This window comes from Geotrypetes seraphini, chromosome 15, assembly GCF_902459505.1.
Source record: "Geotrypetes seraphini chromosome 15, aGeoSer1.1, whole genome shotgun sequence".
NCBI classification, from domain to species: domain Eukaryota; kingdom Metazoa; phylum Chordata; class Amphibia; order Gymnophiona; family Dermophiidae; genus Geotrypetes; species Geotrypetes seraphini.
In genome coordinates, this window is record NC_047098.1 from 1877037 (window position 1) to 1891555 (window position 14519).

At 41.6% G+C, this 14519-nt stretch overlaps 1 protein-coding gene across 6 annotated transcripts in view; it reads left to right on the plus strand.

Annotated features, from left to right (window-relative positions):
- ATP13A2 (ATPase cation transporting 13A2) overlaps positions 1 to 14519 on the plus strand; it is a 90755-nt gene that overhangs the window by 69299 nt on the left and 6937 nt on the right. For 5 of the 6 annotated variants that reach the window (XM_033921913.1, XM_033921912.1, XM_033921911.1 and 2 more), the window contains 7 exons: positions 2787 to 2897; positions 3412 to 3491; positions 4190 to 4342; positions 5565 to 5661; positions 10925 to 11148; positions 12343 to 12494; positions 13907 to 14079. In XM_033921913.1, the coding sequence (XP_033777804.1) occupies positions 2787 to 2897; positions 3412 to 3491; positions 4190 to 4342; positions 5565 to 5661; positions 10925 to 11148; positions 12343 to 12494; positions 13907 to 14079 (990 nt within the window). Of the gene's footprint in view, positions 1 to 2786; positions 2898 to 3411; positions 3492 to 4189; positions 4343 to 5564; positions 5662 to 10924; positions 11149 to 11554; positions 11617 to 12342; positions 12495 to 13906; positions 14080 to 14519 lie in introns of those variants that run through there. The other variant, XM_033921917.1, reaches the window with a different exon arrangement.

The following is a 14519-nucleotide window of genomic DNA, read 5'->3' on the forward strand; positions in this document are numbered from 1 at the left end:
AGGCCAAGTGTGATAGGCACCTGACTTAGGCCTGCAGTGCTAGTTCTGCTCCCAGGAGTGGTAATGGCATTAGGTCACTCAGTAGACATTAGGGATGAGCTCCAGCCGATCTGATGACATCTTACCATCTTCAGTAGTCAAAAAAGCAACAAACGATGAATATTATCTCAGGTTCTGGTAATGGATTTAGATGTTCAGAGCCTTCCTTTCCCTCCTCCATTAAAAAAAAAAAATGTAGTGGAGACTCAAAACTTTTGAAAGCAAATTACTGTCTCTCTTCCCTCCAACCATGCTCTCCTACTCCCAAAGCCTTCCTTACCACCTCCTCTCCAAGTCTGTCCCTGTCAATCTCATTTCTCTCCTCCCAGCCTATCCTCAGCGCTCTTGTATCCACTAGAATTTTTGTCAGCCTTTGTGTTTGTGGCACAGGAATATCAGTAAACAACATAAAAAGTATATCTAGCAAACCAGAAAAACATATCCCCCTTCCCCCACCCTATTTTGTGTGGTCCATCCAAAGAACAGCACCAAAGTTCTTGTCCAGCTTTTTAACAATTCCTCAGTTCTATCCATTTAGAATTCACATCCCATATTTTATGAAATGAAACTTTTTTGTTCCTTCTAAGTGCTGTCAATTTCAATAACACAGTATTAAGTTCCAGAGGAGACTTTTGCTTCCAAGCTGCAGAAAAGCAATAAAAATATGAGCAGCCGTCTTATGCTCTTGCACTGTGAAGCTTGGAACTGGAGAGTTTAGCAGACAGCGCTCCATTAAATGGGACAGTGCTCGCTCACAGTCCGACTGACTGGCTGTTTTACATTCTTCTAAAAAAGTTTGTTTTAGACATGTCCACCAAATATATTGAAAACCACTTCTCTGGCCGCATTGTCGCCAGCAGAACTCGTCCCCTGTTCCATAGATGCGCTGAAGTCTAGTGGGAGTATAATACCATCTGTAATACATTTTATATCCATTCTCTATAACACAAGAACAGCCTTACTGGATCAGACCAATGGTCCATCTAGCCCTGTATCCTGTTCTCACAGTGGCAAGTCCTGGCCACAGGAACCTGGCAGAAATCCAAAGAGTAGCAGCATTCCACGTGGAATCCCCAAAGAGTAGCAGCATTCCACGTGGAATCCCCAAAGAGTTGCAGCATTCCACGTGGAATCCCCAAAGAGTAGCAGCATTCCACGTGGAATCCCCAAAGAGTAGCAGCATTCCACGTGGAATCCCCAAAGAGTAGCAGCATTCCACGTGGAATCCCCAAAGAGTAGCAGCATTCCACGTGGAATCCCCAAAGAGTAGCAGCATTCCACGTGGAATCCCCAAAGAGTAGCAGCATTCCACGTGGAATCCCCAAAGAGTTGCAGCATTCCACGTGGAATCCCCAAAGAGTTGCAGCATTCCACGTGGAATCCCCAAAGAGTAGCAGCATTCCACGTGGAATCCCCAAAGAGTAGCAGCATTCCACGTGGAATCCCCAAAGAGTTGCAGCATTCCACGTGGAATCCCCAAAGAGTAGCAGCATTCCACGTGGAATCCCCAAAGAGTAGCAGCATTCCACGTGGAATCCCCAAAGAGTTGCAGCATTCCACGTGGAATCCCCAAAGAGTTGCAGCATTCCACGTGGAATCCCCAGAGTAGCAATCTTCCATGCTACCGATCCAGAGCAAGCAGTGGCTTCCCCCATGTCTGTCTCAATAACAGACAATTTATTTATTTAACAAATTTCTCAACCGCCTATTACTAGGCAGCTTACAAGTAGCAACATTCATAAAATAACTAAAAACATACAAAAACAAAATTTATACAATCAGTAAACATTTTAGATCATTCAGTAAGAAGATCTTAATAATGATACCATTAGTTAATGTCCTCTTGCGTTTGTCTTGTTGAAACATGTTTAGCATTTCTTAAATATGTGTGCATGTAATTTTGTAAACTGCATAGTTATTATGCGGTATATACATTTTTAAATAAATTTATCCACATAAATTTATCCTCCAGGAATGAGTCCAGACCTTTTTTTTTTAAACCATCTACATTAACTTCTCTGTCAGTGTGTTCCAGAGTTTAAGTATTCTGAGTGAAAAAAATATTTCCTCCTATTGATTTTAAAAGTATCTCCCTGTCACTTCGTCAAGCGATAGTTTTGTATGTTTTCCATTAACTCTTAAGATCAAGTGATTTGCCCAATTCTGTCTTCCAAATCACATTATGTGGATTCTGTTGGAGTAATAATGCTTGGTATAAATACGAAATCCCTCCTTGCCCTTTTCCAGTCCGTACTGCCAGTTCCATTGTCATTCCTGCAAGGAGAAGTTCTGTTCTGCCTTTCAGCATAGAAAGTCTCTAAGTTGGATATAAAAATAGTAGTCTTTCAAAGGAAGTCCATATTCCTCCTGTAGATCCTCAAAAGGAAGAATTGTCCCTTCCTCCTACACTTAGCCAAGAGTTTTCAGACCAAGAGCCACCCATCGTTTATACACAGGCTCCAATCTTACAGGAATAAAGCCCTGCACTGAGCTTATGGGAAGAAATGATCAGAGAAAAGTATTTGGTCTTGTCCCAATACCAAGTTTCTAATAACACTTTGACATAAAGATCCACCTGGCTCAGTCTGTTGTGAAGATCTTTAAAAGAAGCTCAGGAGACATTTCCTAAGTGGGGTATCACCTAATGCCACTTATTCTAAATGCAACCATGGTTTGTCTAGAGCAGTTAATGTGGATGCACTAGAAAAGCAGAACCCTGAAACATGTTTGCTGTGTCTCTATTACAGGGATTGTACCAACAGGAGGTGACATTCTCAAATCCTGGCCTGTACCACTTTGCGCTGAATGGGAAATCCTTTAGTGCTGTCTGTGACTACTTTCCTGACTTAATGCCAAAGGTAGGCTGCTCTGCTGTGCCTTTGCATCTTTCTGCTTTTGTGCTGGTCTCTCCTTACATGTTGTGATAGTTGATTCTGGGTCCAGAAGAATATGCAACAAAGTTGACGACTTAAACAGAAAATCAAAGCAGGACAATGACATGTTGGAGCCACAGCTTCATTATCAGTAGAAAAAGCAGCACATCTAGACCTGGAGTTTAGAGTCATTTTATAATGTGGCAGGTTCCAGGAGTCTGTTTATAATATAGAAGTGGGTCCCAGATGGGGATCCTGGGGACAGCTGTGCCAAGTGCTCTATCCTACTCAGTTGATTTATGTATACTAGTTCCTTGGATAGATTAAGAATAAATAAATATAAGACTTTTATGGTAAAGTGCTACTGTTCACAGTGGGATCCACACACTTCCTTTTTCTCTGTCCACACATTGTCTCTGGGATTTTTAGGTATCTTCTCGTAAGTTTGACTTGATATAACCAAGTTCCTTGTGCAATGACAATGTCATTGTATTGACAGGTCCTGGTGCGGGGCACGATCTTTGCTCGCATGTCTCCTGAGCAGAAAACTCAGCTGGTGCACAGTCTGCAGGACCTGAAGTAAGTTATGGAAAAGAAAACAAAAGACTGAAAACTACAGAATACAAAGGAGATATATGCTTCAATAGTTTTCTTTCTTGATCCTCCACAGTTCCGAAATTGAAACCCTCAAAGGCCAGGCAGAAAAGATGTGTGTTTTAAGTGACATTGTGAAAGTCTTAAGGAACATGGCTTCTCTTTACTCTCTGGAAGCTTTGGTCCATTAGGGCATATTTTGATGTTTCATCGTTTAGAATGTTGATGCGGTCTCTTATATGGTAATATTGCTTATTTGGCAATCCCAGAGGGATATGCAGCGATTACGCATGGTCCAAAATGCAGCGGTCAGGTTGATTTTTGGGTAACACCCTCCTATCGAGTACTGCATTGGTTACCAATGGAGGCATGGGTGAAGTTTAAGTTCGGTTGCTTCTGCTTCAAAGCTTTGTTTGGTTTATATATAATTGAGCTTTTTTTCTTTTGCAACCAACAGACACAAGAGAAATTCACATTTGAATTTTGTTTTTCCGCCTGTTAGAGGATGTAAATTTAAAAAGCATCATGAAAATCTTTTTTCATATCAGGCAGCGTTATGGGGGAAGGATCTGGAACATCTGCAAAACTCCCTGTGGTGTTGTCTCACCTGTCTGCCTGAGTTGTCTCTGGTCCCACTTCTTCATGAATAAACACTATCACCATGTTTGATCTGGCCCTTACAGGTACTGTGTTGGAATGTGTGGAGACGGAGCCAATGACACTGGAGCTTTGAAAGCTGCCGACGTGGGAATCTCTCTCTCCGAGGCTGAAGCTTCTGTAGCCTCACCGTTCACATCCAAAGTAGATAACATTGAATGTGTCCCCATGGTTATCCGGTGAGTTGTAGCCCAAAGGCATATCTTTGTCTATTTTGCTCTAGTCTAAGAAGGATAGTATATGGAGATAGGAAAGACTCCTGCAGAGTTTCTGTGGTGAGCCATAAGCTACCGTTTCTTCTTCATAGCTATCTAGAGCTGTTAAATGTACAGTTCTGTGCTTATATGTTGCATATCACAAGCCATCTCAGGAGATCTGAGAAGCTGCTTTCTTGAGATCCAGGTCAAAGAAAACAGCAAGGGGTCGATATTTAGATTGCTTGTGTGGGGATATTCAATGCTGCTGATGACCGCTCTAACCGGTTAGTTGATGGGTATTCCAGAGGCAGAGTTAGGGGGGTCTAGGACAATTCAATGCGGCTGTTTCAGTACTGAATTGGCTGCAATGAATCGTCCTATGCCCCAGCACGGAATGGGACAATTCATGCCTTGTTTGGAGGGGCAAGGCCCCCTCCCCAAATCATATCTTAAGCCTCACTGTCCCCCAGCCAGAATCAGAGCCCAAGACCCTATGCTAAAGTATGGGAGACTTTTCAACATTGATGTGCCAAGGGGCTTACAGTGGCTTCTCTTCAGGGTCCTGAGCAAAGTTCCTGAATATGCTTTTTCCTCCTATAGAATGCTTTAGATCAGACAGTGGGCAAGAGATTCATCCTCTAAGGCTATGCTGAGCTAATTGCCCTTTAAAGGGTCAATTGCTCTTTGGTAAAGGTCTGGACAAACTTAAAGCCAGCATGCAAGATCGTAAACCAAAGTCTTTACCAGACAGCAGACCAAGGGCCCCTAGGGGATCAGGTTGAGCTAATTTTCATGGCTCTAGGCACTTTTGACAGTACTTGGAAAGTCAGGAGGACCTTCAGTCCAGCGATCTTTTCAAGGCTCGAGACAGAGATTTGTGGGTGCTAAGTGGCCCCCAGGAAACAGTATGGGAGGGAGGTTGTCAGCTTTCTGGGAGGCATGGGCGAAGATCACATCAGACTGCTGGGTATAAGCTTGAGTTCTTTCATCCCCTTCAGACCTGTTTGTGGATTCTTCAGCAGGAAAGCCAGAGAAGGCAGTCTGAGTCCGAGCCACAGTAAAGAGGTTACTGGATCTAACAGTCATCTAAGAATTGGGCTTGGGCAGATACTCCATATGCTTAATCGTGCCCAGCTTGGTCTTGGCCGCAGGTCCCCTCGGCTAGCTGCATGCCTTTGACTGATGTTTCTCTTCTTTCTTGCAGCGAAGGTCGATGCTCTCTGACCACTTCGTTTGTGGTTTTCAAGTACATGGCACTGTACAGCTTCACACAGTTTGTGTCAGTTCTCATCCTCTATACTGTAAGTATTCCTTGTGGGCAGAGAGAAGTGGATAATATTTACCACTCCTGGCCTGTGTTTATTTCACACTACTTGTGGTATTTTTGAGACACTTCAAAAGTAGACACAGAGAGGCAAAGTTGATGGTTCATTTTCCCTGCAAATTTTGCACCTATTCTCAGAGGGAAATAAAGAACACCTTGTCTCTTTCAAAAAAGTCCTTTAAAATAATGTTTGTAGATTTGAACATCTCATCTAGGTACTTTTATTTCCTCCCAGACCTAACCTTGCCACTGAAGCTGCACAAGTTTTGCCTGCATAAAATTGAATACATGTTAGTACTTGCCATGTAGTTTTATCCAGGAAAGAGGTGGTCAGTTTTCAAACTGCAGACTTACCCAGGTAAATGGCCTCTCGCAGGGGAGGAAGAGGTTACAGGCTATGACGCAGGAGTGTTTTAAAAAAGCACATTGAAATAGGAAGTTCAGCTTCATTATGTGTAAAAACCTCAGACAAATCCAACTGGGAGAATCCACCTAATAAGGCGGTGGGGGGGGGGGGTCCACCCCAGGCGCCTTCTTGATGAGGGCGCTGACACCTGTCATCCTTCCCGACCCTCCTCTGCCATGCACGTGCACCCCTTCTCTTCCCTCCCTTTCCCTCCTACCTCTTCAATTTTCCCAGCACAAGGAACATCGCAAACTTGTTGCCCGAATTGGTATCGGCTCTCTCTGACGTCACTTCCGGGTTCCGGGCCTAGGAAGTGACAGAGGGAGAGAAGACACGATGTGGGCAGCTAGTTCATGATGCTGCTCACACCAGGAAAATTGAAGAGGTCCGGGAGAAGGGAAGGAGCAGGGGAGGGGCTGGAAGGGCGTCACTCACTCTCACGACGCCACTGATCCAGTGAGATACCTGGGAGGAGCGCTGTGATTCTGCATGCAAACCAGGATGAGGAAGCGGTAGATGTTCTCATTTGTAAGAAGTAGGAAAAAACCCCAATTTCTCTGTAGACGAGGGGAGGGTAGAGGCACCGACTCTAAGTCTGGGGTCACCAACCTTTTTCATGTGAATATGAGAAAGCTCTGAAGGCCCCCCCAAAAATTTCAAGCTTAAACGTGCCACTAATTTTGTAAAGTGCTTTGACCTGCTTGTTCAGACCGGCTATTAAACATAAAAATTAATTCTACAACACACTTTATTTTGGATTGTCAACAGTAGCAGGTTCCATAAATGAGACACCTGAGTAACACACTTAAGAGAGTTACTATGCCAAGTGAAGAAGGTTAAAATCAACACATTTACAGCATTTCAGCTGACTTTTTGAGGACTTTGGGGGCTGTATGTGGCCCTGATGCCATACATAGGTAACGTCATCCAATGAGCCTTGTGTGTCGGGTATTTGTGTGCAGTGGTTCCTGTTCTGCCTCAGTCTTAATTGTCCTCCAGGCATGCCAGAACTTTCCTTCATGCTTCTTTTGATTTTTCTCCTCAGTGAACACTTTCACTTTGGACATGTCAACTGACTTCTCCCCCTATGCTGCTTCACATTACTGCTCCCCCTCAGGGCTCAGATTGGCAGAGAATAGGAGAAAAGGCTGAAAAGCTACACAACAAGCTGTCTTATTGCCTCCTTTGACTGAAGGCCCTGAAGTACAAGGCCTGCCAAACTAGGACCATCGTGCCATGCCCTCCTCTCATTTCCTGCTATCTTCATAGACTGGCTTTCACAACAAAAATAGCCTAGTGATCCTGTCAGTAAACATTGAAGTAAATATCAGGGCTGTTTGGATTCGGAGGGCATCTTGGAGATAGACAAACAGGCACCCCTGTGGCCAGCTGGTAGTATCAGAGCCAGGAAGAGAGGCCCTTTCACCTTTTATAAATAACATCAAGCCATGGCACAAGTCCAAAGAGGCAGGGCACGCCCCTTTTGAGCCCCTTCAGAGCCTCGAGGAGCAGGATTTTATTATTTCTAAAAGAAATGGAGAAAAGAAAAGCAAAGATCTTCTGCAATGGGACCGAGGGACTGTCATCTGCATCCAATTTCGGTTGTACCTCCTGATGATAGGGTAAATCTACTTACCTCTCTTTAAATTTTGAAGTGAGAGTTGATTCATTGTTCAAACATGGGGAAGAATCGCTCTCCTTTGGATCCATCTAAGGATGACATAGGAATGACTAATATACAGATTTTATCTCCTGTTCAAATGTCATCCGGGCCAAATATAAGCTCTGTTGATGTTTGGTTGCTGATGAACCAAATTGAAACCTCACTGCAAGCTTCTGTCTCTAAGCTCTGCCAATTTACAAAAGGAACTGAACATGAGACTCGATTGGCCTTAATGGAAAATAGATTAGACTCTTCAGTGTCTACGCTGCAATTGTCAGCAAGATCAAATATCCAAAGATAGTCCATTATTACATTTAATCAGAACTAAGAACCTTAGATTCATTATTTAGCCCCATTGGAGCTGCTGAAGATGTATACGAGAGAACGTTCTTCAGTATACTCGGGTGGATACCTTTACACCTGATAATGTTTATTACATTCCCAGGAGCTCCAAATGTATTGTTGAAGAGGGGTAAATTGTTCAGTTTGACTATTTCTCAATTTCTAGAGGCATCTAAGGATTATATAGCTAAGCAAGCAACTCTGTTGGTTGCATTTAAGTCGGAATTTTTAAATTGAATTTTGCTAAAAAGCAGTCCTTGTTCTATGGTCAACAATTAAGTGCAAATGCAATTTAGGAGGAGACAGTTTCTACAGCTGTGAGAGCTTCTTTTTTTTCTTAGTTTCCCATGCAAATGTTTAGTATCTTATGCTAATAATAAGGTTATATTTGTGGATCCATCCCAATTAGAGAATTTTCTTCAGGATAAACCTTTGCTTGAGAATGTTTCAGAAACTAATATGTCAGAGACTGGTAGATGGCTACAAGAAGCGTCTCACTGCAATTATTTCAGCCAAAGGGGGTAATGCTATCTTTTGTTTCATGAGTAAATCAAGGAAAATTTTTGTTGTTTACCTACAATTACATAAATAAAAAAAAGATTTGACATCGATATGTGAACATTTTTTAAGAAAGAACTGAATATTTCATGGGGTATGCTAATTTTTTCACATGACTGTAAACGGAGTGCTCTTGGAATGGGCCTCAAAGTGATGGACTGGGTCAGGAATTGGTTGAGTGGAATGTAAACAGAGTAGTGGTAAATGGACATTGCGCTGTGGAAGGGGATGTTAACAGTGGTATGTCGCAAGGTTCAGTTCTTAGGCCTGTTCTTTTTAATATTTTTGAATGTGAAATTGCTGAAGGGCTGTCTGATAAGATTTGCCTCTTTGCAAATGATACCAAAATCTACAATAAGGTAGACACCCCTGATGGTGTGGAGTACATGAGGGAAGAGCTAGCAAAGCTTGAAGAATGGTCCAGAATATGGCAGCTAAAATTTAATGATAAGAAATGCAGGGTAATGCATTTGAGCTCCAAAAACCCAAGGGGAATGTTACAGTTTAAGGGGTGAAGAACTTTTGTGCACGAAAGAGAAGTGGGTCTTAGGTGGGATTGTAAGTGATGGTCTTAAGGTGGCCAAACAGGTTGAAAAGGCAACAGCAAAAGCTAGAAGGATGCTAAGTTGCATAGAGAGAGGTATGGCCAGTAGGAAAAAGGAGGTATTGATGCCTCTGTATAAGACTCTGGAGAGACATCATTTAGAATATTGTGTACAATTCTGGAAGCTGCACCTTCAAAAAGATATAAAAAGGATGGAGTTGGTCCAGAGGAAGGCTACTAAAATGGTGTGTATGGGGACAGACTTAAAGATCTCAATATGTACACTTTGGAGGAAAGACAGGATGGGGCGATATGATAGACATTTACATACCTACATGGCATAAATGTACATGAGGTGAGCCTCCTTCTATTGAAAGGAAGCTTTAGAAGGAGAGGACATAGTGGATGGACTCAGAAGTAATCTCAGAAAATACTTTTTCACAGAAAGTGGTGGAGATGAAAATATATCTAATTTTAATGAAGTTTGGGTTAAGTACATTGGATCTCTAAGGGAGAGTAATGGATAGAAGATGGCATGGATATGGATAGGCAGACTAGATACACCATATGCTTTTTATCTGCATTCATCTTTCTATGTTCTTAGTATCCCAGAAATTATGGTGTCCTTAACTTAGAATATGCCTGTATTCCCCTATCTTGTCTACAGAGAAAGTGAATTTTTTACTTCTAATAAAGTTTCTCCCTAGACATAAGAGGAGTGCAGCCACACCCACCCTAACCCATCCTTAAAAAAAATCCAACAACTTGGATTTCTTTGAGCTCTATCAGATGACATTACCTTAGTGTGTGTCTGCGTTCCTCTGCTGTCCATGGAGAACCCCCCCTTAAAGGTAAGCAGTTTCTTTTTTTCTTTTTTTAATTCTTTATTAAGTTTTTCAACTACAATTGTACAACAAATGATTCCCAAATATGGATACTTAAAAACAAGCACAGTGGAACTTACAGACTTCATTGTACAATGATATTATCCTCTGATATACAAGTAAAATAAAACCTTAATAAAACTATTCATGAAATCCCTAAATCAAGTTCCCATTCCATTTCCTCCTCCCCCCCCCTCCCAGGATGTTTACATGTCTATAAAATAAAACTCATTTATTCCTCCTTACAAAATTTAGCCAATGGCTCCCAAACATCCATAAAGCTCTTGTAACGTCCCCGTTGGATGGCCATGCAACGCTCCATTTTAAAGGTATAACATAGAGATTCCCACCAGAATGTGTAGCTCAACCTATCCCAGTTTTTCCAGTTTCTTAAAATGAGTTGCATGGCTTACCCTGTCATTACAAAAAGTAGCTTCTTATTTCTCGCAGATAATTGACTTTTAGCTCTCATAAGTGTACCAAATAAAATAGTATCATACGATAAAGCCACTGGATTCTCTAATAAATGATTTACTTGATCCCAAATAGACCTCCAAAACTGCAGTATCGAGGGACAATAGTATACTAAATGATCCAACGTCCCAGCTTCGAGATGACAGTGCCAGCATCTATTAGACTTGGAACTATCTAATTTATGCAATTGAACAGGGGTCCAAAAAGCTCTAAGTAATAAGAAAAACCAAGATTCACTTTATTATCATTTATATTTGTTCATCCATCCCTGCTCATGTGTTCACTCTGGAGCCACAGAGAGTCAGTCTCTAGCTAGTGTTTTTCCTTGTTGGCTCTTCACCTAGAAAGATATCTTTTCTCTTTGTGCAGGTAAACACAAACCTCAGTGACTTTCAGTTTCTGTTTTTTGATCTGATCATCACCACCACGGTGGCAGTGTTGATGGGCAAGACAGGGCCAACAAAGGAGCTGGGCACGCAGCAGCCCCAGGGCACACTGATCAGCATAGCTGTGCTGGGCAGCCTTCTTCTCCAAACCTTCCTGCTTATTATCTTTCAAGTCCTGGCTTATTTCATCACCATCTCGCAAACCTGGTGAGTGCAGTAGCTTAGTGGCAGTGCTGTGCATAATTCACAAACCCAGCCTCCTCTTCTCTATGTGATGGTGCAGCAGAGGCCCTGGGGGTGAGTTTAGTCTCTGTTGTTGTACAATCATGACACCTAGTGGTCAGATTCAGGGTCGTATGTAGATGAGATTCTAGAAGGATCCTTTCACTGCTGTAGTTGGACTAAAGTGGGGAGACGAGCTGATTTAAAAAATGCAGGTAGCTGTGAAGTTTTAGGGAGCTACATCTTGGCTCTTAAGAGAGGCTAATTGCAATTGACCTGTTCACAGTGGAGAAATCCAAAGAGCCAAAAAAATAAAGACTTGGAGTGCTGACTTAATTTTCTTGCATCATTAAGAGTTCCTTCCCCTTAATGAACCTGCATCTATCCTTAGGTTAGCTGGATTGGCCAGACATCCTGAAGCACCTAAGGAATCTTTGGCCAGAGCACTCTTAGGTATTTGAAGCTAGCCTGCCTCCATGTTGCTTTGAGAGCACGGATGTCAAGCCTGGAATTTGAGTAGCACGCTGTTCTCTATGCATCGTATGGCAGCCCTTGACCCCAATATTCTAACAAAGTTAACATATCACTGTGAACTCCTATTGGGAAATATTAGCGATCCACAAATACTAATGTAATATGCCAAATGATCATAAATCTTAGATTTAGCTTGCCTGTCGCTGCTTTCTATGCTTTATTAAACGTTGGCAAGTGCTTATCATTGCTTTGTGTTTTTGCAGTGTTCTTTCTCCTTATCTGGTGTAGGTGAATAGAAAGAATGGTAGCTTTGATTGTTTCCGAAGGGCAGCAATATGCTTTCTTTCAATTCTCCCAGTGGAGTGAAGTTATCTGGTAGTGGCTGCGGTTTGTACTGGTTAAATTTTGTGCTCCTTGCACGTTTTCTGTTTTTATCCGTAGAGGTCTTCTATGTTTCTTGTGAAGGGCTCCTTACTAAAACTATCTTTGTTACTTCACGGCCAATAGGGTTCTCAGGATTATCCTTGGATCAGAAATGTACAAATATTGGAGACTTAAACTTAGCTCATGAATAGATATCCTGAAAATCCTGCTTACTATGGGGTCACTGGGACATGATTGGGAAGCCGTAGAAAAGCAAGATGTGAAATGTCAAAGTATTGCATGAAGGGAGGATCTGCCATCTCTGTTCTTTTCTCCTCTTAGGTTCATACCTTTAAATGATACTGTGATAGCACCTCTGAATCTGCCAAACTATGAGAATACGGTCATCTTCTCGGTGTCGGGTTACCAGTATTTAATTCTTGCTGTTGTCTTGTCCAAAGGATACCCCTTCCGAAAACCACTCTACACCAATGGTAAGAGTTCAGAGAACATTCCCTTCATGAGGGCCATCCAAAGGTTTTAAGAGCAAAATTTGTACATCAATCTCATATAGGCACCCAATTATGACCTAAAGACTTTCAAAGTGAGAAGGGTAATAAATAGAAAGAAACGAGATAAAAAAAGATGATGGAAGTAACAGGCATGCAAATCTGCTCCATGCATATTCATTAGGGCTAGCCTGAAAACCCGATTGGCCTGGTGGTCCTTCAGGACAGGGTTGGGAACCACTGATCTAGGAAGTTCCATGAAAAGATCAAATTACACAAAGTTTGACTTGATCATTCTGTATCATGATTCCTAAATAAATAGGTTTTCACAGCTTTCTTGAGTAGGGATTTTATCTGCTTTGGAGGGTACAATAAAGGAGAAGAAAGACTTGAAAGACCTTAGAAAAGATGATAAACTGAAATATTGAACAAGATGGATTTTAGCGGAGACAGGTCTACAGATCAAATAAACCATATATCTTATAAATAAAGCACAATCCGATCCTCAACTGAGAGCATGTGTAAATATCATGTAAAAAGGTGACATATGATCTGAGAGTTTTAAGGCAAAAATCAGGCAAATGGCCATATTTTGGATTGTCTGTTTCCTTTTTAGTAAATTGTTGGAAAACATTAATCATTTGCTGAAAATGAGCAATCATGATCCTGATGTAGATATTTTCAAATCTTACTTAATTTTCCAGATAATCCCAAAACAATTTTTAGTCAACAGATAATTTATAATCAAAGATAACAACTAAGATGTGAATTGCTTTTTCTAAATTATACTTTGGTACCTAATTGAAAATGTGTATTATCGCTAAATTCAATTAGAATTTAGTTTTCTCTTCATTAAGTTGGAGACGATTATCATTCATCCAAGTGCTAACCAATGACATGCATTCTGCTGCCTTAGGAAGAACATTTACCAATGATAAGTCATCAGCATATGTAAAGGCTTGAAAACTGGCCTTTTCCAGTAATATACAGAATAGGGGATAATGGAAATCCCCTGGGACCAGCACTCTGAAATCTCCCCATTCATCTTGACCAGTTCCATACCTCGCCAGTTATTCCTATGCTATCAGCGTGCGCTTGAAAAATCTAATTGCATTATTAAAGCATAATTACCATCATTACTGTGAACTTAGATCTTGATGATTTCTCCCTCTCTTGTATTGTTTTTAAGCATTATGTATGTGAATATATAGGAAACGGGATAGAAATTAAAAAATAAATATAGTGAGTCGAACAAACTTGATAGAGCACCCTAAGGGTGTGTTAGGGCCTTAACGCGTGGAATAGCCGCTTACCGTCTCCTCTTGAGCACCTTTGTAAAAGGAATCCTAAGTGATGGCATTTTAACTTTTTGCTTTCTTTTCTCTCTTCCTCCACAGTGCTGTTCCTTCTTGTCCTCATTATCTTGTTTACGCTGATGATCTGGTTAACCCTTTACCCTCTGTGGTTCATGAGGTTCCTCCTGATGCTGAAAGAGATGAGCGACATGAACTTTAAACTGATGCTACTTGGATTTGCTGTGCTCAATTTCTTCACTGCCTTTTTGCTAGAGGTGGGGACAGATCACTTCTGCTTAATAGGATTTTTTTTTCTCTCTGGTCATTGGAGTCCTTCTGCTCTGAAGTGCTTATCATGGCTAATAGGGCTGAGCCCACTCTTCACAAGAAATATTATTCCACTGGGTCTTTGAGCTGGTGTCCAGGATTCCTCTGACCAGCATGTAGCTCATGGAAACTTGTTGATTCTGTTTCTGAAATGCATTTTTACTCTTATCCCTTTCCTGGAGCCTACCTCCTTTGTTTAGAGAATACTGGAATGCCTCCTACTTACCTTTGCCTAGGTCAGGGGTAGGCAATTCCGGTCCTCGAGAGCCAGAGCTAGGACAGGTTTTCAGGATATCCACAATAAATATGCATGAGATAGATTTGCATCTCAAGGAGGCAGTGCATGCAAATCCATCTCAAACATATTCATTGTGGATGTCCAGAAAAC